General features: G+C 32.9%; 1 protein-coding gene across 2 annotated transcripts in view; it reads left to right on the forward strand.

Annotated features, from left to right (window-relative positions):
* Positions 1-24,671, forward strand: part of EFHC2 (EF-hand domain containing 2) — a 241,330-nt gene that overhangs the window by 121,731 nt on the left and 94,928 nt on the right. Inside the window, exons 5-7 of one of the 2 annotated variants that reach the window (XM_074300803.1) lie at positions 2,597-2,848; positions 5,330-5,440; positions 5,815-5,953. In XM_074300803.1, the coding sequence (XP_074156904.1) occupies positions 2,597-2,848; positions 5,330-5,440; positions 5,815-5,953 (502 nt within the window). The remainder of the gene's footprint in view (positions 1-2,596; positions 2,849-5,329; positions 5,441-5,814; positions 5,954-24,671) is intronic. The other variant, XM_074300804.1, reaches the window with a different exon arrangement.

Here is a 24,671-nt window from a genome sequence, read left to right on the forward strand (position 1 = left end):
TTCCAGAAATTTCTTTTTACCAGCCTGCAATAAATTCTATTTCTCAGAAGTTTTATTTGTCAACTCTATATTTGTCTCCTTAGCTCCTTTTTAAAATTGTCATGTCCAGATCTGGCATTGTTTTAGTCTGACCAATGCTAAATAAAATGAGATAAAAGTTCCTATATAATATATATTTTATAAATTCTAGCAACTTAAAAAAATTCATTGTTGACTCATGTTTAATGCCTACCCAGGTATGTGCTGGTAAACATTTAAAAACTGGCTTGAGGAGGTGGGAGAGGGAATGTATATAGGACACATTTTTAAGTTTCAACTTCATCATTAACATTTTCTCTAACAGTTTCTTAAGCCTAGAGACAATCATCAAAATAACAAAGCCTGATTTACACTATTGGTTGATTTGAGGTATGAATGCTTATCCTGAATATTTAGCAATCAGCTTCAGCACAAATGTGCTTATTCTTAATAGATGGCTCCTTTTGGTGAGTGGGAGCCAGCGGAGAGAAAGATTTGCATATTTAACCTGTCAAAAAGCAGCTTGTTTTTTTATTTTCCTAAAGTGTCTTTGTCTAATGATATTTTGTGTAGATCCTTTTCTAACCTGTTGTTTTGAGGTGCTGGCTTTTACTTTTTCTCTCTTCCTCCCTCCCTCCTTCCCTCTCTCTTATTTGAAACTCAGGAAATAATGAACCAAATCCTTTTAAAAATTTGAAGCTAGTAGTCATCATGTGGGGGAGGGGAGAAAGAATCAGGGAATTAATAGAGTTAGAGATCTAGTGTGCTGTCCAGAATTTGGGTGGCCCAGTGCAGAACTAAGCATCAGGAATGTTTGAGTTCATATCCTGTCTTAGATACTTCCTAGTTGTGGGTTTTTTGGGCCTTCATCACTTAACTTTTCTTAGCCTAAGTTTTCCTATCTGTAACATGAAGATAATAAGAGCACCTCTCTCTCACAGGTGTTTTGGGGATCAAATGAGGTAACATATATAGAGCTTTGTTAACCTTAAAGAGAACTTTTGTAGAGGATTACATTTGAGGCTAGCTATTTCACTCAAGGCATGGGAATGTCAGAGGTAATGTTTTGATGGCCTATGAAAAAAATCAGGGGTAGAACTAGGAAGTAAATATGAGATTTCCCTACACTCTTCTTAGGTCCATAAAGTTCCTTTATGTCTAAGCTGGGGGCAGGACATATCTATGCGGATGTTTTACAGGGGAAGCCCAGACAGACTAGTTGCAAGACATTTTCTGAGATAGGGCTAAATGTCTTTCTAGGCCAAGGGTTCTTAGCTTTTTTTGTGTGTCATATACCTCTCTGACTGTATAGTGAATTAGTGGACCTTTTCTCAGAATAGTGTTTTAAAAATTCATAATATAAAATGCATAGGATTACAAAGAAAACTAATCACATTGATTATCTATCTATCTATCTATCTATCTATCTATCTATCTATCTATCTATCTATCTACCTAATCTATCTGCCTATATTTTATCTATATTTTAAAGTTCATAAACCCAGGTAAGAACTCCTGCTCTAGAGAGGGAACTTGCAGATAAAGTATAAGGTTTAAGTCCAGAAGGCTATCTTTACTTCAATATTTTTCTGAAGGAAATTTTGGTAGGGGAATGGAAGAACTAGTAATATTCCATTTCTCTAAGTTGATTTGCTCTGTCTGCAGTTTCTCCCAGTTCTGTTATAGAGAACAACTGAAGAGTTCCCTTAAAAAGCCTTAAAGCCTTCCTGTTTCAGGGAGCTAGTGGAGGATGGGGGGAAAGTTGAGCAACAGATTTAGCATCTAGGACATACTTGTGCAGACATGCACAAGGATGAATGAACTGTTGGTGGAGTGGTCACTAATGGGTAAGTAGGGGTGAAAAGTGATGCCAGAAGCAGGATTCAAATCAGGAAATATACAAAGGTCAAGGCAGCTAAAGGAGAGGTAAAAGCCAGGCTTTGGGCTTCATATGGTATTGGATTTGACAAAAAGTTTCCTCAGTTTATTCAACTTGGATATTCTGTGAACATACACATACATATGTTTTTATGCCCAGCCCCTGTGCTCAGCTCCACAATCCATTTTCCATTGAATTTTTTTCATTGCTTTCCCTACTGCCTTTCCCTTTCCTATTCTCTATATTGTTATCCATTGCAATAAACATGGCATTATGGTGGCAGATACAAGTGAAACTCTTAACAAATAAATAACCCAAAGTATTGTTTTTAAGGAAGGAAAAACATTGAATGTTTTCATTTTTCTCCAAGAGTTATTGTCTTTATGATTTCTTTGGGATAAGTAAAGATTAGAATGTTCTTTTGCCAAAGGACAAATAAGAATTATTTAAGGTCTTAGAAATTTATGTTTTTTAAAAAAATGTTGCAGAAGTCTATTTCAAAGAACTTTCAACAACAGACACTTCAAAAGCATGCCTGGTTTTTATGAGGAGTTTGTTGGTTTTTTTAGGTGAGGTAAAGTTATTTAAAATTCCTTAGAACATTCTAGGGGAGAAGAAGATGTATTTGTGTTATTTGTGTGCTTTGCAGTTCAGGATAAACTATAAGACCATATTTATTCATCTCTTCTTGCCTTATAGACTTTAGACCGTATGAACCCCCTCCGTCCTTATGAACGCTTTGATACCCTGAGACAATTTCTGGAGCATGATGGTCATGTTTTGCGTTTTTACTGCTTGTGGGATGACTCAGAATCAATGTTTGGTGACCCCAGAGAACTTGTTCTTCATTACTTTTTATCTGATGATACCATTGAAGTCAAAGAAGTGATACCTGCCAACTCAGGCAGGGATGCTATTTCATTGTTCCTTAATAGGAGAAAGCTACCTAAGGTAAAAATAAATATATAAATCATGCAAAATTGGAATTTGTTCTTCCACCTTAAAGACTTGACTCATTATTTCAATTGTCACTCGTTAGGAACATGATGACAGTTACCATGCATTAGCCAGAGTGTTGAAATCACTGTAATTGTGTGAGCTTCATTCCACATTCATCTTTGCATACAATACATACAGGAATATGAAAAATTGGAATCTGAAAATACTGAGTTTAAAGGGCAGCAAGGAAAGAATTCAGGTCGAAGGGAATTTTTAGACTCTTCATTATTTATTTATTTACTATACAACTTCTTTTACACAGGTTTATATAACAAAACAAGTAGAATTTAAAGATATTTTCCCAAGCCATAGTAATTTAAGTTCAATTTATGATTCAATAACATTTATCTGCATTTGACATTTACAGTTTTTCTGTAGAGATGGAGTGACATCATCCATGTAGGCTCTGTGTACACATATAAATAGATTTAGCCATTTTTGGCCAATTACTATTTAGTTATTAATCAGTGATTTTTAGTTGACTGTTGAGGACAAAAGTGGTATTGGACATTCAATTCAATCAAAATGACTTAACTAATTTGTGCATGAAGATAGAGTTTTAGAAGGTTTGTCATTATACTTTCAAAACCTGGGTAATTTTATTTCTTACGAGATGGTTTACCTTTTAGCACTAGTGACAACTACTTGTAGTAATAACCACATATTTTAAAATCCATCAGAAGCAAAAACTTATCTGTTTTTCTTTAAGAACTTCTGAGCTAAAAGCCTTCAGTCACAGTAACACATTTTCATTATTTTTCAGTAGGAAGGGAGATTGCTTTTTTCCTTAAATAGTATTTTATTTTTCCAAATACATATAGAGATAATTTTCAACATTCATTTTTATAAGATTACGTGTTCCAAATTTTTCTCCCTCCCTCCCTTCTGATCCCTCCCTGCAGGACAGCAAGCAATATGAAATAGGCTAAATAAGCACAATTTCCATATTTAGCATGCTGTGCAAGAAAAATCAGAATAAAAGGGAAAAAAAACCCATCAGAAAGAAAAAACAAGCAAATAAAGGTGAAAATACTATGCTTTGGTACACATTCAGTCTTCATAGTTCTCTCTCTGGATGTGGATGGCATTTTCTATCCCAAGTGTATTGGAATTGGTAGACTTGGCTTTTGACAATAGACTCTTAGCCACATGCAGGACTTTTGTGCTTGGGACACCACTATATATGCCAGTGTACTTTACTCTAAAAATAGCAGGGGGTAGGGGAAAAGTGTATATATATATATATATATATATATATATATATATATATATATATATACACACACACACACATATATACAGATGTATATTGTACATATTATATATATATTATATATACACACATTTCATATATATAAAATGTGTAAATCTGTGTGTGTGTGTGTGTGTGTGTGTGTGTGTGTGTGTGTGTGTGTGTGTGTATGTGTGAGAGAGAGAGAGAGAGAGAGAGAGAGAGAGAGAGAGAGAGAAAGGGTCATCTATATATACTTTTTATATAGAGATAAGGACTGGACCTGATATAAAGAACTCTGTGATGAGAAAATTCTATTCATGTGAAACAGAACTTTTCCAACAAATTAATAAACTTAGAGAGTTGCCTAGAACTTTGATAAGTTAGTGATATGCCAAGAATTATACAATCATCAGGTAAAAGAGGTAGGTCTAGAAGCCAGGATTTCCAAAGTCCAAGGCTAGCTCTGCCATGCTTCTTCTTCTTTTTTTTTAGCATAACGATCTAAAAAATATTTGTTTCCCTTGTGTCTAGAGTAGTGTTTAATAAATGCTTGTTGACACAAATAAATAAAAGAATTAATACCAGCCAATTTAATTGTATTTCTCTCTATATATAGAGATACACATAATGCTACATATTTATATATTATTTCATATATTCAATTTCTTATACATGTATATATGAAATTAAATATATGGTATACCAATAATATATATTAAATATATTCGATAGATAGGATAGATATACTCATACATCCATGTCTGCCATCAAAGTCATCCCCCAATATTACTTTTCTTTTTTAAAAACAGCCTTCTAAATCCTAAACTTCTAAAAGTTCTAAGTGTGACTAGAGTTCCAAGAAGGGAAGGATCCAAAAAGACTATGGGGATAAGGCTTGGGGGGAGGGGCAGAGGAAGGTTTTTATCAAAGATGAAGGATTTGGGAGGGGAGCAGGATTTAAAGAATGAAGATGAAATAAGAAAGAGGGAACAGAGAGAGACACAATTGAAGAAAAGGCATAGAAATGGAACGATTTTACAAAATGCCTACCTCCTCCTTGGTTACAAAGAAAAAGCAATTCAAAGCACATTTTCTGTTTGTAGTAGGTGGGCTACTTACATTCACCATCTTTATGTTCTGAAGCCAACACATCTTTAGTATCTCTTTTTACTCAGTTTTCTACTTTTCTTTCTTGTTAGTTTGCTCCAACTGGAGTGTATAATCCTGGCCAAATCACAGATCGAACAATTCTTAATGTTTTTGGAGGATTAGTAGGAAATCGAGCCCGTTATCTATTGGATAATTGTAAGGTAAGAAAATTACAGAATTTATTTTCCTGTGAAACTTAGAAGTGATAAAATTTATTGATGTTTTCTTATAATGATTCTCTAGAACCTGATATTGATAGTGAAATGTTAGCAGAAAATATATTTTGTCATTTTATTAAATTTTATATGTGGTTAAATGTTAGAGTAATGGAATCTTATTGCTAAATAAATTATATTTGAAAGTATCAATCAATATCAGTATCTAGAAATATTTCTAAATGCCCTACTTAATGTTACACATAATTTTGTTTTTGAAATTGGATATATTAATTTATATATTTTTTTCTTTAGGAAGCTGCCATGTTATCTTGATGTTTCTGGTGGTGACTTAATTTGTTTTATTTATTTATTTTTAGACAGGAGCATTGGATCAGGAATTTTATAAAGACAAAGACCTGAAAATCGGTGCAATAATTAATATTTGGGGGAGAAAAGTACTTCTTTGTGATTGTGATGAATTTACAAAGCAATATTATAAGACAAAGTATGGAATTAGTAAGTGACAAATACATAATGTGTTTTTTCCAAAGGTAAATATCTGAAAAATCCTTTTTCTAGAAAAGATTTTCCTTTGTGAGTTTAAAATTCTGAATATGCAAGCTAAGGTATTATGTTGAGATAAATTGAAACAGAAAGCCAAGTACAGTAGTTTTCACTGTCTTGCAGCTCATTGTGAATGTGATGATTAGGATTTAATATGTAGTTAACTTTCTTCTGTCGGTGTTTGTGACAGCAAACATGTCCTTTTCTAAGATTCCATTGAAAAAAAAAAGCAAACTTGTTAAAGGTGTGCAATTTAAAAAATGTTTAATGATATCTACTGCCATTTTCAAGTTAAAATGTTAAGTAAAATCATACATTCTTTACATTGAGCAATAGAAAATGTTAAAACTTAAGCTTTACCTGTAAAGAACAAAATGACATGGAGATGTGTGTCAGCTTTTTGATTAATTTGCTCAGAATAGACGACAAGAGCAATAGAAAACCTGGATCACAGTCCTGGCTATATCATTTTCCCACTTGTAATAATAATAATAATAATAATAATAACAACAACAACATAAGAAAATTACTTCACTCCTCTGGCTTCAGTTAGCTTGAATACATATTTTTAAATAAAAAATTTCTATATAAGGAGGTGAGCATTATCTCATGGGTCTCATAAACTTTGTGGATATTTTGAAAACAGAAACAATGTATATACTTTAAAATTTTTTTTTTTTTTTTTGATAGAGGTTGGGGAAGGAGGAAGAGACAAATCAATCAACAAGCATTTTGAAAGTACTTCCTGTGTGTCAGACACTGGGGATACAATTATGAAAATAGGAATTCCTTTTCTCAAGGAGCTCATACTCTCTGCTTTCTATTTTCTGACCATGTCTAAGATTATAGTGGAAGGATAGAAGTATTGCAGCCATTCTTGGTATCCCACATAGCTCTTCTCATACCTGGCCTAAATCATATTTATTCTAAACCTTCTCTCCAAGCTAAACATCCCTTCTTCTTTCAACACATCCTCATATTGCAATAATTTATGGTCCCCTCAGGATCATGGCTGCTCTACTTTGGCACACCAGAACTTTTTAATATCCTACCTCAAATGTGTTGTACTAAAATGAACACAGTAATCTAAATATGGTCTAACAAGAGAGATAGAATATCATGTCATTTGGTTTGTGCATTAGAGCTTTTATTTGGTTAGTTTGATTCAAATCAAGTTGTAATCCATTAAAGTAAAGCTTCTTAAACTGTGGGAATCATGATTCCGTGTGAGGTTGTGTAAATGAATGTGGGGTTTGCAAAATTGTGATTTATCATCAGTAAATGTTTGATTTGTATACCTATTTTATATGTCTTTATACCTGAGGTGGTGTAAAAACTTCTCTGCTGAAAAGAGGTCATGAATGGGGAAAAAAAAAAGATGTAAGAAGCCCTACTTTAAAGGCCCTTGATCTTTTCCCCATAGGAATGACTGTCTATCAATATCTCTCCTACTTCATAACTGATTCTGTGGACCCAAGGGTAGGGCTTTCAATTTATTCCTATTAAATTTAATTTTATTGAATCTGGCCCATCATGTTAGCTTTCTGAAAACTTTTTGGACATCAGGTGTTTTATTTAGCTATCCCTTCCAGGTTTGAGTTACATGCAGATTTGATGAATGTGACATTTTTGTCCATATTCATGTCATTGAAAATAATGTTGAGTAGCAAATGGACAAGGATGGATGCCTGGGGAATAGTGCTAGAAAGCTTCCCCCAAGTTGATATTGACACTTTTTCACTGCTTCATGAATTTTTTCATTTATCCTGTTTGAATTCCATCATCATCTAGCCTATTTATTTTTTGTCTTGTCCATAGCAATAATAAGAAATACTTTTTCAAATGCTTTAGTAAAGATGTAGTATGCTATAGTCATATACAAGTTAGCTGGATTGAAGTAATATAATTAATTTATTGCTCTACAATAAACTTTATAACTTTTTCTATCTTAAAAAGTTAATATTTAATATGATTTATTTAATTTTTTTAATTTTTAGAAAATATTTCATTTTTATTTTCAGTTTTGTATTCTCTCTTCCTTTATCTGTCTCCCATCCATTGAGAAGACAGGAAATATGATACCTATAAAGCATACACAGTCAAGGAAAATATTTCCACATTAGCAAAGCATGTTCTGGGGAAAAATGTAAAATAAAGGGAAAAAATATGCTTCAAGTTTTCCATCTTGAGGTGAACAATATTTTATATTTATGTTATAAGTCCTTTGGAATTATAGTAGCTCATTGTATTGATCAGAGTTACTAAGTAACAGTTGATTATTCTTACAATGTTGCTGTTACTATGTAGATTGCTCTTCTGGATCTACTCTCTTCACTTTTCATCAGATCATCTAAGACTTTACAGGTTTTTCTAACATTTCTCACAGCATAGCATTTCTCATACTGGTATTAATGTAGCCCTATTTCCCCCAGTTATTTGCTTTGTATGATTTAGCATTGACTTCACAATATTTTGACACATATTCTTTAATTCTTTGTTATTAAACCACACATGCAACATTGGATATTAAGAACTTTTGCAAGCATAATCTTAATTATTATAGCCTTTAATGGGGTTTAAATCAGGCAAGTTCACATACCAATGAAACCTATTGATCTCCATATCTTGTATAAATTTCTGTGTGTGTGTGTGTGTGTGTGTGTGTGTATGTGTGTGTGTGTGTGTGTGTGTGTGTGTGATATGAAGCATGGCACAAGTTCATGCAACATTCCATCCCCATTTGAGAATTATTATAATTCCAGACCAATTCCTTGTGTCAGTATGTTTATCAGAATTTATAATTTCCACATGTGGTTAAAATTTCCTGGCTCACTGAAAGTAAAAAATCCCTATAGAAATTTTGGGTGTATGCAGATGAGAGCATCCAGATATTACAGGCTCAACTATATACTTCTTTTGACATAGATTTTGGTATATTCTTGAATGAAAAAAATGAATTTTATCATTAAAATTACCTTTTCCCCTTCTTAAGAACTTTCATCTTTATATTTTATTTTTTGTCAATGAAAAGTCTTTTATTTTTCATGATGTGTTTGCTTTTTTTTAATAGTCTTCTCACTATTCAACTTGTTTTATACCACACACAATGGAGGAAACAATAACAATTCCTTCAGCAAACAAATTCCTTCTGAATGTTTGCTTCTTTTCTGAGAATTTTTTTCTTTTTTTGGGAAACAGGTGTTTCAAGCATTTGTTTTCAATTCTTTAAATACTATTATTTGCTTTAAACTTAGGTGCAATTGGTCTTAGTTCACCATGGGTTTGAATGATTTTCTCTCTCTGTGTGTACATATATATGTGATATATTTATGTACACATATACATGTCACACATATTTATATATATGCATATATCCATACCCACACACATATAAGTATATATGTTTAATATTTTATTTTTTTCCCCAGCTACATGTGACAATTTTTTTTACATTTGTTTTTATAACTTTTGAGTTCCAAATTCTCTCCCTTCCTCCCGACCTCCAGCCTTCTTTAAGAAGGTACATGGGAAATTAAGTAAAATGTTTTCATAAAAGTAATGTTGTGGGAAAAAACCATAGATCACCCTCTAAAAAAATCCTCAAAAAAAAAAAAGAGTATGCCTCATTCTATATTCAGTCACAATCACTTGTTTTTATGGGTATGGATATCATTTTTCATCATAAACTCTTCAAAGTAGCCTTAGATTATTGCAATGCTAAGAAGCTAAGAATAGCAAAGTCATTCACACTCATCTTACCACAACATTGCTATTACTTTGTACATAGTGTATTTCACTTTGTTTGAGTTCATGGAGGACTTCCATGATTTTTTAAAAGAGCATCCTGCTCATCATTTCCCACAGAACAATAATATTACTTCATAATCATATACCACAATTATTTCCTAATTGATGGGCATCCCTTAATGTCCAATTCTTTGCTCTAAGAAGAGAGCTACTGTAAATATTTTTGTGCAAATAGGCCCTTTTGCTTAAAATTTTTTTTGAAATTTATGCTTAGTAGATGTATTATTAAGTAAAAAAATATGCATGATTTTGTAGCCCTTTGGGTATAATTAATATTTTTTGATCATTTATCAATTGTTTGAATGGATTTTCTTTTATAAATTTAACTGTTTTATATACATTTGAGAAATGAAGCTTTCATCAGAAAAACTTGCTTAAAGTTCATTTCCCATTTAACTATTGCTAACTGCATCCCTCATTTAGTCTATTCTCTCTCTCCTTTCATCCTGATACAATTATCATTATCCCCTGTGGAAATGCAAATAGATAAATCTTAAGTCCCTTATAATATTCCTTTCCTTATACTTCTTCTGAGTGCTGTATTGGAAAACTAATTTTCTATTCCATCTTTTCATCATGCTTTAAAGTCCTCTATTTCATTGAATATTTATCTTTCTGCCTAAAATTTTGCTGAGTAGGTTAATCCTGTTTGTAATCCTGGATACTCTCTGGAATATCATATTCTAAGCCCTTTGATCCTTTAATGTAGAAGCCTCTAAGTCTTGTGTTATTTGACTGTGGCTCCACTATTCTTGAATTATTTCTTTTTGGATGCTCTCAAAATTTTCTCCTTGATGTGGAAGTTCTGGACTTTGGCTATAATATTCCTGTGAGTTTTCATTTTGGGATCTCTTTCAGGAGGTGATCAGTTTAGTCTTTCAATTTTTATTTTATTTTTTGGTTCTAGAATATCAAGACCATTTTCCCTGATAATTTCTGGAAAGATGATGTCTAGGCTCTTTTTTCGATTTGGTTTTCAGGTGAACAAATAATTTTAAAATTATTTCTCTCAGATCTATTTGTCATGGCAATTATTTTTACAACCATTTCACATTGTTTTCTATTTTTTCATTCTTTTGTTTTTGTTTTATTGTTTCTTGATTTTTCATAAAATCACTAGATTCCATGTGCTTAATTCTAATTTTCAAGGAATTATTTTCCTCAGTTTTTTATCTCTTTTCCTATTTGTCCAATTTTATTATTTATTTTTTTTTTTTAGGCTGGGGTTAAGTGACTTGCCCAGGGTCACACAGTTAGGAAGTGTTAAGTGTCTGAGATCAGATTTGAACTCAGGTCCTCCTGAATTTAAGGCTGGTGCTCTATCTACTGCGCCACCTAGCTGCCACCTAGCTGCCCCTGCCCCCAATTTTACTTTTTAAGGCATTCCTTTTCTCATTAACTTTTTAAATTTCCTTTGCACCACTCTTAATTCAGTTCTCATTTCTTTTCTTTATCTCTATTACTTGATTTTACAATTTGTTTCTCATTTTTTTCCTTTATTTCTCTTACTTGATTTGAAGAGTTTTTGAGGTCTTCCATGGCCAGAAACCAATTTTAATTTTTCTTGGAGGTTTTGGATATAGGAGTTTTGATTTTGTTATCACCTTCTGAGTGTGTATTTTGATCTTCCTTGTCACTTTCTATGGTCAGAATCTTTTTCTGTAGTCTGCTCATTTTCCCAGCCCTTTACTCAGCTTTTAAATCTTTGTTAAAGTAGGGCTCTACTACCTGCATCCAGAAAAAGGATTGTGGGGAATGTATGTAGATCATAACATAATATTTTTATCTTTTTGTTGTTTGCTTGTTTTTTGTTTTCTTTTTAATTTTTTATTCTTTTTTTTGATCTGATTTTTCTTGTGCAACATGATAATTATGGAAATATGGATAGAAGAATTTCAAATGTTTAACATATATTGGATTACTTGGTGTCTAGGAGAGATCAAGGGAAAGGAGGGAGAAAAATTTGGAACACAAAGTTTTACAAAGGTGGATGCTGAAAACTATCTTTGCATATATTTCAAAAATAAAAAGCTATTATTAAAAAAAATAAATAGGGTTTCCAGGGTGGAGGTGCACTGTCCCAAACTATTTTCAGTGATCTTTGTAGAAGATCACAAGTTCTCTTTTCTGCTCTGGAATTATCAGGAGTGTACCTGCTTCACTGTAGCTATAAAGCAACAGAGTCTTTCTTCAATGCTAGCTAGTAAAGAGATCTTCTACAGGCTGAGGTCTCTAGAAGCTGCAGCCACCACTGCCACCCAGGCTCACTCCTTATTTATTTTTTTCAAAGCTTTCTCATCTTACTGACAATTTCTGTCAACTTTCTAAGTCATCTTTGGTGTCTCTGAGCTGAGAGGCCAGTGTTGTTGCTGATTCAGATGCTTGTTCCTGCTTTGTTAGTACTGGGGCTGTGGCTATAGCTGAGGTTAGGACTGCACTGCAACTGTGCACTTGGAATGTGCGTTGGACTCTCACCCTGGTGGACCTTTCCTGCTGATCTAAGTTGTCATTGACTGGAAAATTACTATGCCTTTTTGTGGTTTTTTGACCCTTCAAAGTTTATTTAGAGTTATTATTTAAAGGAATTTGGAGCACTCTGGGGATAGAGCTCAGTGAATCCCTACCTTTACTGTACCATCTTGGCTCTGCCCCTCCTTGAATGATTCAAAATATTTGATTTTAATCACTCCAATACCTGTTGCAATATCTCTAATAGTCACTGGAGTATATTCTTTAAGAGCTACAATTTTTGCATGTTTCTTCTAGTAATATTTATTCTTAAAAACTACAGAATTCAAAATATAACAAAAGAGACCAATGAAGCATATTTTTAACATGAAATCTCTCACTCACTTAACTTAAGATATGGAAACCAGCTAGTTGGCTCAATGGGTCTGGAATCAGGAAGATCTGAGTTAAAATCCAACTTTACACATTTACCAGCTATGTATGTTTGCATTAATTACTTAATCTTTGTTTCCCTAATCTAGTTTCCTCTTTCCTCTTAAAATGGGGGTGTTATAAGCAGAGTTGTTGTGAAAAACAAGTGAGATATTTGTGAAGTGCTTAGCCCAGTGGCTGGCACATATCAAGCACTATATAAATGCTGCCTATTATTCTTATTACTAATAAAGTTTTACCTAAAGTGAGATGTTTTAATTCAGTAGAAGAGCACATGGATTATCATTGCTATTACAAAATGAAATTGATTCAAAGTTAATCCTTTTTCCAAATAATTTGCACTTTGCCCTTATGCCATTCCCTTGAATTTATCACTGTAGTCAGTAATTGTTAAAAAAAAAAGAAATGTAATCATTTTTTTTTTTTTTTTTTTTGTGAAAGTTAAACTGCTTTTTAATGATCATCATTTTCCTCTGGAAATGCCCATGAATCATCCTTTTAATAATACATTTCAGAATTTTGTCAAGTACTGAAGTCAGGATTGTTTTTTCTTCTCTTTCTTTTTCCCTTTTTTCCTCTTCATCCTCCTTTCTTCTCTTTCTTCTCCTATTCCTTTTCCTTCTTCTCTTCATTCTTCTTTTTCTCCTCCTTCTTCCTCCTCTACCTCCCTCCCTCCCTCCTTCCTTCCTTCCTTCCTTCCTTCCTTCCTTCCTTCCTTCCTTCCTTCCTTCCTTCCTTCCTTCCTTCCTTCCTTCCTTCCTTCCTTCCTTCCTTCCTTCCTTCCTTCCTTCCTTCCTTCCTTCCTTCCTTCCCCTTCCTTCCTTCTTTCCTTCCTTCCTTCTTTCCTTCCTTCCTTCCTTTTTTCCTGAAGGAACCTGATCATATGTCCAAAGAAAAAACTTAGGAGAGCAAAAAGAAAGAGTATCTATGCTAATATCTTAGGAGAAGCTCTACTTGATAGGAATATTTGGAAAAAAAGAATGACAATTAAATAAAAGAGATTTAGAAGGGTCAGAGAGGAGCAAAACTAAGCAAGAGCAATATCATGGAACTCAAAGGAGAGCTTATCTTGAGAGTAGTCAATAGTGTTCAAAGTGGCAAAAAGTCATTTTAACCCATATTATATGCAATTGTGCATAGAAAATGAAAAACAGAATTTTAATTATTACCTCTGTCCTTGAGCTTTATAAATTACTGGTCTTCTTGACTGATACTCTACCATTGGATTATCTACAACTATCCATTGTATCCACTTTAGCAGATTTATATGGGTAGTTTTTTCCCCACCTCTCCATCTGTTTTCAGCATAAAGTCTTCTAAGGAAAATTCTCAAGTTCTCAATCCTTCATTGGTTCACTCTATCTTTTTTCTAAAGGATCATCATTTTTGTATTAAAACTGTGGTCTAGAAATCTAACTCCTATTCTCAGATACCACCCTTTAACCATATGTTCTCTTAACTAACTAAATTCAGAGGAAAACTAGCTATTCATTGTTATTTAAATGAATATATTTATCTTTGCATTACTCTGAATATGCTAAGTAGAATTTAAGGTTTCATAATTTTATTTATGGATAAAAACTTTTAAAAATTGACCTCATCACATACTTAAAAACTGATTCAACTCTTTGTATAGATTATATTCCTAAAAATAAAATTCATCATCCTTGAAGAGTAGGTTCTTGACATGGGGCTACAACTTGAAAGAGCCACCACATTGAATCTTTATGTTAAATTACTAATTTGGTATAAAGTGTCCATTTTTATAATTTAGAGTTTTGTTGGGCATTAAAAATTAGTATTTGGATTGCCTTTAAATATATATTATATATAAATTATTACATAAATATATGTACAAATTTTACACAAACTCTATATTCATATGTAAATCATATCTATACATATGTAGTTATTGGATTAAGGTATCAAATTAAAAGTCCCTATAGTTCATTTAAATGTGAACATTAGAGTATAATTTCTTGCTAAATTTTCTTTCTTTTCATATAAATTTTAATTTTTCACAAAAAACAATATAGCTTAAAGATCATGAATATGAACCAAAAATGAAAAAAAAATGTACCTTGTAGTTACTTTGACTATCTCACATTTCAGATAACATGAAAATATCACACTTAATGGTTTCTATAATTAATAGAAAATATTACATATAATAGAAGTAAACATTCTTTTATCTGGAAATCCTTATGTTTCCTTTCCTTAGTTTATTGTATGGTCAAATTAATAAAGTCATTGATTGCTAATCATATTTTTTTTCTGACATTCTTATTTTCCATGTAACTTTTAGTAGTTACTCATTTGGTCCTGATCAGCTCAGAACTGGCAAATTTTATTGCTTCTCTTCAATTCCCTTCAGGTCCAAACTAGTCTGCAGATAATCTCCCTGCCACCTTCTACTACCTCATGCTCCTTATCTCAATGGAATCTTGATTCTCTTTCATCACTCCTATCTAGCACCACAGGAAATAGCATTTCCTGTCAATCATTAGAGGAAGAAGTTAACACAAATGCAGGCAGCCAGAACCATTCAGTGCTTTTCCAATATGGTCCAATATTTAAGAATGCTAATAAGAATACCATCCATTCATTTTTTAAAAATTCATTTGTTGAATGAGCATTTAGTAAGCCCCTGTGAGGGAATGTTAGTTTTCTGATATCTTGAAATATCCCCCCCCCCACCTTTTTGTTGGTGGTAGTGTTGAGAAAAGCCATAAAAAGTGAAAAGAAAGAAAAATTCAAAAGGAGATTGGGAATAGGAAAAAGGGAAATCTATGACACAGAAATATAGAAGTTGTCAGAGATTATGGAATAAATATATTTAATCATTCAGTTGAAAATCTACTACATTTTTAAAGATTCCAATAGCAGAAAATTGTATGGCATTATCCTTTTCCTTACCATAGTATCCTAGTCTAGTATTTAACTGACTATTGTTAAGACATCTTCCTTTTTATCTACCCCCCCCCCCGTCTGATATGCTATATTCTAGCACATTTTTTCCCTTCCTTCCTTCCTTCCTTCTTTCCTTCCTTCCTTCCTTCCTTCCTTCCTTCCTTCCTTCCTTCCTTCCTTCCTTCCTTCCTTCCTTCCTTCCTTCCTTCCTTCCTTCCTTCCTTCCTTCCTTCCTTCCTTCCTTCCTTCCTTCCTTCCTTCCTTCCTTCCTTCCTTCCTTCCTTCCTTTTTTTTCCATTCTCTGAGTATGGTTGGAAAACCTGCAGTGGCTTTAAGCATGTGGAGTCAAGAGAAGAAAGGATTTTTATTTATCTTGTTAAATGATTGATGTAAAATGATTCAAGTAGTATAATAAATATTCTTTGTAATCAAAGCAATAGGGATCTTAGTTAAAATAGTCTACTCATAAATGGTGAACAAATTCTGATCTATGATTGTGATGGAATATGGTTGTGCTATAAGGAATGACAAGCAAAATGCTTTCAGAAAAATCTGAAAAAAAACTTACATGAACTGATGTAAAATGAATTGAGCTGAATCAGGAGAATATCATACAAAGTAATAGCAATATTGCATGATAATCAACTGGGTTAGGTATTTTCAACAGTATAATAACCTGAGACAGTTCTGAAGGATTCATGATGAGAAGTGATATTTGCTTTCAGAGAAAGAATTGATGAACTCTGAATGCAGATCAAAGCATATTTTTTAAACTTTATTTTTTTCTTGATGATTTTTGTCTGTTTTTCCACAATATGATTAATAAGTTTTTGATGACTGCACATGCACAATCTATATCAAATTGCTTGCTTCCTCAGTGAAGAAATAATATCAAAAAATTTACATGTAATTGGGATAGAATGAAATATTTTAAAATTCAAATAAAAAAAAAAACAACAGTCTAAAATTTTCTGTCTTTTGGAGTTAACTCCTCAATTCTCAGAGTTTAGCATAGTACCTGGCACAAAGTAAAGCATTTAATAAGTGTTTATTAACCACCTTGACTAATGTGGCTTTCTTATTCAACTCATATATTCAAATGGGCTAAACTAATAAGAAAACTATTCATGCTGATTTCATAAATGCTTAAATAGTCCAGTTAAATAGAATCAAATGGAAGATATGGAAATAATTACAGTAATATCTAAGCTCCTCATGCTGGAAGCAAGAAATGTAGGATAATATTATGTTCAGATATGGATTGGACTAAATCAAAGTTTCTTGACCCTGGGGTTCATGATTAGAGATTTTAGGGGATCCATGGAATTGGATTGGAAAAAATTACATCTTTATTTCAATATTCTTGCATTCTATGTATTTAAAAAATGTTTTAAGAAATCTAGAGATAATGTGAAAATGAATTTTTACTTTGATCATATAATTTATACAAGAGAAATGGTATAAAAGACATACATAATCAGAAATATAGACTAGTCATGGAGCAAAAAGAAGGAGAAAAGGACAACTAGTCCAAAGGGCACATTGAGTTCTTGGAAAATTTCAGAAAAATCAGAGGTAGGCCTTCAGTGTATTGGATGGATTCTTCATGAGAGATTAATGGAAAACAATCACAGAGAAAATAAAGGTTTAGAGAGGGGAGCATGCTAAAATAGTAAAACACGTACTCATATCTAAGAAGCCATGGATCCACCGAATAGCCAAATATCAAATTGATTATAATTGCAATAATGTATAGTAAAAAATTCTTTGACAGGAATTCTCGAATTCTGCTCTCAGTAGTCTTACCAATCTATACAAATTCTCTAACCTCTATGGATATCAATTTTCTCATCTGTAAAATGGGAGATTTAGATTTGATAATCTCTTAAGTCCCTTTCAGTTATAAAATTCTATGATTATTTGGTCCAAAAGAAGATTATAAAACATTTTATCATGGAGAATCAAGATGGCACAGCACAGGCAGCAAGCAACCCAGCTGAACTTTCCCAACATTCTCCTCCAAATGTTAGTTATAACATAGCTCCTTAAATCGAAGTTTGGAGTGGCATAGGCAGAGTTCTGAGTGAGATATTTTTTACAGCTTCAGACAATGTAGGAAGTTGAAGAAGAAATCTGTAATATCCTAGGGTGTAGGATAGTCCATAGTTCAGCAGGATCAAAAGTGAGTAGAATTTCAAGGTTCCCATGACAAATGATATTAGCAACAGAAGATTCAGGAGCTCTCAGCCAGAGAGAGTAAAAGAGTCAAATAACTGGTCAGAAAGAAATTATAGAGGATTGTAAAGTCCAGGCTAGCTCCCTGAAGGCCTAAAGAACAGCCAGAGTCAGAATAAGCAAAAGTCCTTGGTCTTCAGGGAGAGAAGTGAAAGAGATGGACAAAACTGCCAGGAGTTTTGCCAAGGATCCCTCCTTGATTCTAGAGTCCAGATTCTCCACACTTTTCTCCTCCTCCTCCTCCTGCGGCCAAACGAAGTTCTCTGCCTCTCTCACTCCACCCCCTAATCCTTACCTACAATTTTCTTAACTCCAACCACTGAGCCAGCATTAACTGAGAGAGGAGAAATTCCAAACATATGCTAATAGAGTCCAATAGGTAATTAGCCTTAAGTGCTCAGTTGTCTGATTCAAGCACACCTTTTAAGAGTTTCAGCCCTTTACAAGAGGACCTTTTGCTAGCACTAGCTGTAGCTGGCACAGGTTATCCCATTTGTTGTTTTTTAAGCAGTTCTAGAGTGGAGAGAAGCACTTGTAATTGATCACAAGGGAGCAGGAATCCTGGTTGCAGTTCCAAGGCAAATAGGAGCAATAGCATTTGTAGCTACAGGAGAGCAGCAGACTTGGTCACAGTTTCAGAGCCAAGAAGAGCATTAGTGTTTGTAGTCATAAGGAATCAGGGGCCTTTCCTGAATAAATACCAGAGCACAGATCAAGAGAAAAGTGACCATATTTCTTACAAGATCACATTACCTTACAAGCACCAAGAACTTTAAGACTTAAAGAATTACTTCTGAAAATGTCAGCAGAAAAAAGCCTGAAGCTTGGGACAGTACCTTCCACTCACAAGGTGAACCAAAACTAACTTTAACAAAAAGTTCAAAATTGATAGGCTGAAAAAATAGGCCAACAACAACAACAAAAAAAGAACTTGACTATAAAAAAAGTACTGTGGTGAGAGGAAAAGCTAAGATATAAACTCAAAAGATGACAATAATATGAAAACAGCTAAAAGCAAAGCTCCCTTCCCCCCAAGAAAATTGCTAATTGGACACAAGTCCAACTAGAATTCCTTGAAAAGTTAAAGAGATAAAAGTGATAGAGGAAAAATTGGGGGGAAAAACCCTAGTAAAGCACAAAAAATATGAAAAAAATTAACAGTGTGATTAAAAAGGCCTCCAAATACTAAAGAAAAGAATACCTTGAAAAATGGAATTGGCCTAATAATAAAAGAGGAACAAAAACTCACTGAAGATTCTTAATTCCTTAAAAATTAGATCTGGACAAGTGGAAGCTAATGTCTCCACACATCAAGAAAGAATAAATGAAGGCAAAAGAAAAAATAGAAAAAAATGTGAAATATCAGAAAAAACAAATGACATGGAAAATAGATCAAAGAGAGATAATTTAAGAATTATTGGACTGACAGCCTTTATTAAAAAAACAAAAGCCTAGACATTATATTTTAAGGAATTATAAAGGGAAACTGCCCTGATATTTTAGATACAGAGGCTTCCATAAGATTTTGCAGCTTCCATGTTAAAAGAGTAGAGGGCTTGGGATATGATATTCTGAAAGGCAAAGAAAACGGAATTACAACCAAGAATAACCTACCTATTAAAATTGAGTATAATCCTTCCTGATAAAAATGAATATTTAATAAAATAAGACTTTCAGATATTCTTGATGAAAATTTCAGAGTTCAATAGAAAATTTGGCATTCAAACAAAATGTAAGAAAAGTATAAAAAGTAAACATGAAAGAGTAATCATAAGAGCCTCCATTAAACTATTTACATTCCTCTATGGGAAAATAATATATGTAACTTTTAAGAACTTTATCATTATTAGAGCAATTCAAAAGATTCTACAAAGACAAAAGGCCTGAGTCTAATTTAATTATGCTGGGATGATATTTAAAAAATGAAGGGATGAGAAAGATGGATGCACTGGGGGAAGGGGGCAGGGAGAAGAGTTTTCTGGGGAACAGTTTTCTCATTTAAAAGCGGTACAAACAGAAGAACTTTTATAATTGAGAGGGAAATAGGGGAGGTGGCAAATGCTTAATGCTTAAGTATTAGTTTCATTGGAATTTGTTCAGAGTTAGGGTGTATGTGTATGTGTGTGTGTGTGTGTGTGTGTGTGTGTGTGTGTAGTAAATATTACACACACAATCAGTTGTGTACAGAAATCTATCTTACCCAATAGGAAAATAGGAAGAGAAGGGGATAAAAGATGGAAGAAGGATGACAAAAGGGAGGGCAGATTAAGAAGACAGTGATCAGAAGTATTTTTGAGAAGGAACAGAAAAAAATATAGAGAGAAGAAAAACAGACAAAATACCATGGAGGGAATATACTGTTAGTAAGCATAACTATAAATGTAAATGGGATGAATTTACCCATAAAAGGGAAGCAGATAGCAGAATGGATTAGAAAGCAGAATGCAACAATATGTTGTTTACAAGAGAAACATTTGAAACAGACACAGAGTTAAAATAAAAGTCTGGAATAGGATTCATTATACATTAGTGGAAGCAAAAAAGGCAGGAGTCACAATCATCTCAGACAAAAAAAAAGCCAAAATAGATCTAATTTAACAAAGATAATTAGGGAAAGGACATTTTGATAAAAGATGCCATAGGCAAAGAAATGGTTTCAAAATTTTTTTTTAAAGTGAGTTTCTCTGATAAAGGCCTCATTTTAAAAAAAATATAGAGAACTGAGTCAATTATTTAAAAATATGAGCCATTTCCTATTTGGTAAATCATTTAGGGATATGAACAACCAGTTTTCAAAAGAATAAATTAAAGATTTCTATAGTTATATAAAAAGTGCTCAGAATCACTATTGATTAGAGAAATGCAAATTAAAATAACTCTGAGGCATTACTTCACTATCAGAAATGATAAACACTGGAAGGGAGGAGGAAAAATAAAGACTAAAAAATAATAGACTACTGGTGGAGTTATGAATTGCTCTAACAAACCTGGAGAACAATTTGGAACTATGCCAAAAGACTAAAATTGGGACTCAGTTTGTGTTAGTGGTGATTCTTTCACTCAACAGGATCTATCTACATGTGAAAAATATTTATAGCTGCTTTGGTGGCAAAGAACTGGAAATTGAGGGGATATATCAGTTTTGGAATGGCTGAATAAATTATGGCATATGATTGTGATGAAACACTATTGCTCCATAAGAAATGATAAGGTAGAGTTGTTTCAGCAAAAAATATGGCATAATCTCTATGAACTAATTCAAAGTGAAATTAGAAGCACTAGGAGATTATTGTGCATAATAACAGCAATGTTGTAATGATGATCGACTGTGAAGTACTTAGCTACTTTAACTAATACAATAATCTAAGATAGGCCCAAGGGATTTATGTTGAAAAATCGCTGTCCACTTCCAGAGAAAAAACTGATGAACTTTGAGTGTAAATTGAATATATTTTTCTCAATTTATTTTTTTTCTATGTTACTAGTATAGAAATATGCATTATATGATTTCATATGTATAATTGATAACATTTTGGTTGCCCTCTCAGTGAGTAGTGAGAGCTAAAAGGGAGAAAGAAAATTTAGATTTTAATTTAAAAAGAAAAGAAAGTTTATTAAAAATAAAAAAAAGAAAAACATTTTTATTATAGTTCCCCATTAGACATTTGTTGAATTCTGAAAGCATTTCCTACCAGCTATCCCTGATGAGATTGGGAAGCCACAGATATTGGGGAAAAGTTTTAGACTTATACCTAATTTGAAATTATTTTTGGAAAAAAGATTTAGTAAACATGTAAAGATATCTTTAACTTTAAAAAGTTCTTATTAAAATCTCCATAAGTGTGGATAAAATATTGGAGGTATTAAATCATTTAGAATTCCAGGATCCAGTAGAATTTTGCTCCAGTAAGATGACTGTAAGGGAAAATTAGGGAATTGTGGATGCTGAAATTGTATTTGGAAGGGTAAAGTGCCAAAGCTTGAAAACTTGAATTTTATGAATACAAAGTGGAATCTTGGTTGTTCATTTGAACTCCAGTAGCTTCATGAATTTATTAGAATTTCTTAGGGAAATACAGGTTAACACTGCACTCTTTGGGTCAGAAATGTTAAAATATAAATAAGATATTGAGAAATCAGAATAGTAAAATGAAATCTCTTCCTCACTGTGAGGGCACTAGGTGGCACTGTTGGAGTGCAAGAAAGTACCAAACAATGTTTTTTCGGTTGGATAAATGCTGCTACAAAGAAATTGTAGTTGAGAAAATGACCTGTTACAAAACTCATTATTCTTTTGGAGTTATAAAATGCATGTTTGATTAGGTTGCAATTCAGCACACAACCCTCCCAGGATTTCAAATGGTGTGTATTGTGTTGGAGAATATACCTTCAGTTATTATCGAGGACTGTTTTTTTTTTTTTGTTTTGTTTTGTTATGTTATTCATTTCCTGCAAACCATGATGCATTTCTAGCCGTCTCTCCATCCCCCACTCTAAAGGTGGTCTCTGAGAAATAATGGTTCAAAACAATACTCATGTGTGTATGTGTGTGTATGAGAGACAGAGAGAGAATGACAGAGACAGAGACAGAGACAGAATTAGTAGTAATTCTTGCTGTAGTGATTGTGATTTTTATCATAATCTTCTGTAATTACATAAGCAGAAATTTTTTTTAACTTTCCTGGTGGTTCAAAATGCAATAACAGCAGGTCAAATTACAAGATTTTCCTTGATGCAATTTTGAACAAAGAATCCTCCTCCTCAATCTCCCCTACGCAGCTAGGTGGTGCAGTGGATAGAGCACCAGTCCTGAAGTCAGGAGGACTTGAATTCAAATTTGGACTCAGACACTTAATACTTCCTAGCTAATATTTAACACCCATGTGACCCTAGGTAAGTCACTTAACCACAATTGCCTCAAGGGAAAAATATTTCATAGTACTTTCCCTCAAATACTAACAATTCACTTGTGTAAAATTTTTTTTCTTTTATTTTCAAAGTTATAACACGCATAGTAAAAATTTAACACATGCTTGTATAAAAGGGAAACTGACTGCTCTATTGTTTTTATTTGGAACAATTTGACTCTCTTAATAGTTAAGGACAGATCAAAAGCCTTTCTCTTTATACCTTTCCAACTTTCCCCACAAAAAGACCTAACTTGTATTTGAGACTTAAAAAAGGAAATGTTAGCTAAAGAGGAAATTCTTTGCCTTAATTGCTGTCTAGCTTTAATCACTGAATGGGTACAGCCTCAGTCAAACTGAGACCTGTTGAAGACTTTAGCTTAAAAAGGTCAAAGTTTTCCACTGCATCCTGGGTCATCCTCAGGTGTCTTGATCTATATTTTGCCACTAATGGCTCTGGAGGGGAAAGTGAGCCAGATGACTTTGTTGAGCCCTCCCTTACTTAAATCCAATTCACTTGTAAGTCCTGGCTTCAACTCCCTGAGGTCATGAGCCTCTTTGAGAATGAAAGTCAAATAACAACAACAAGAAGTTAGTTAGTTAGTTAATTGTCCCTATTGGTAGCTCCATGTAGGGTGATCCAGGGAGAAATAATAGATGATTCTTTCTTGAGAATGTCTTCTTCTCTTTAGTATTTTTTTCTATGAACAATTTCAGTTAGTGGAAGGATGGGGACCAGGCTCTTCCATAAAAATGTGTAAAGAGATTTCAAACACAGGACATTGGCATGATCCAAGTAGAGATAGAAGTTGAAAAAAAATCTCTACCAAAGTTATAAATGATCTCCAACTTGTAGGCTTTTGAGCTGTAGTGACAGATCTATTAAAAGATTAAAAAACCCAAAGCACCCACTTTTTAGAAATATGTGTTTAAATTTTATTAAATGTAATAATTATTATTAAATTATCAGAACTTTGACAAAGAAAGAAGAAAAATGTACATGAATGAATCCCTTCTCATTAATTCATTAATCATTGCAGGAAAGAATTATAAAGCATTAAGAATACTATGCCAGTCACCATTCTGTGGTAGGCATAACAATGTAGATAAAATACAATAGGCAACCCTACCTTCACCACTTTGCCACTTAATAGTGCTATAACTGTGGCCATTTGTAAGCCATAGTTTCTCATCTGTAAAATGAGGAATCATATTTGCCTTGTCTACCTCCTATGGTGGTTGTGAGAAAAGCTTTTGTAAACCATAAAAGTGCTATGTGAACATGCACAGTATTATTACCTTCTATTTATTTAAATAAGCTTTTACTTTTTAGACATGCTGGGCTGATAATTGCCTAAAAGTTGTCTGACCATAAAAAAATTATTACCAATTCACTCCCTTCTTCTTTCCTCTCATTCCTTCCCTCTCCCACAGACTAAGAACAAATAAATGAAAGCAACATTATATACCACTCAAAACAAACTCATTTCTTTTGAGAGAGCAAACAGCTGGCAATTTTCAAACTTTAAAAAATCCATAACATCTTAGTTGAATTGCAGTACAATTTAAAAATCGTTTTAATTTTAAGGTAATTTTAAGGAGGAACGTAGTGTAGCAATTCACATAAAGAAAGAAGTCTTTTAATTAAGGTAGTGAAATGAAATGGTAAATTGAGACATTTTCTTGCAAACTTCCCCTATTACTGTCTTCTCTAATAATATATTAAATAATTTAATAATAATTCTCTAATAAGCATTTATATATAAATATGTTATGAATGTAAGATAAATAATATAATTTTCACATACACACAAACACACTGCCCAGACTACATACTTGGTGTTAGTAACCTTGAGCCTTCACCCTCCCTTTCTTGACATTTTCAATCAGTTGCCAAATCTTATTGTTTT

Source organism: Sminthopsis crassicaudata, chromosome 3 (genome assembly GCF_048593235.1).
Source record: "Sminthopsis crassicaudata isolate SCR6 chromosome 3, ASM4859323v1, whole genome shotgun sequence".
Classification (NCBI taxonomy): domain Eukaryota; kingdom Metazoa; phylum Chordata; class Mammalia; order Dasyuromorphia; family Dasyuridae; genus Sminthopsis; species Sminthopsis crassicaudata.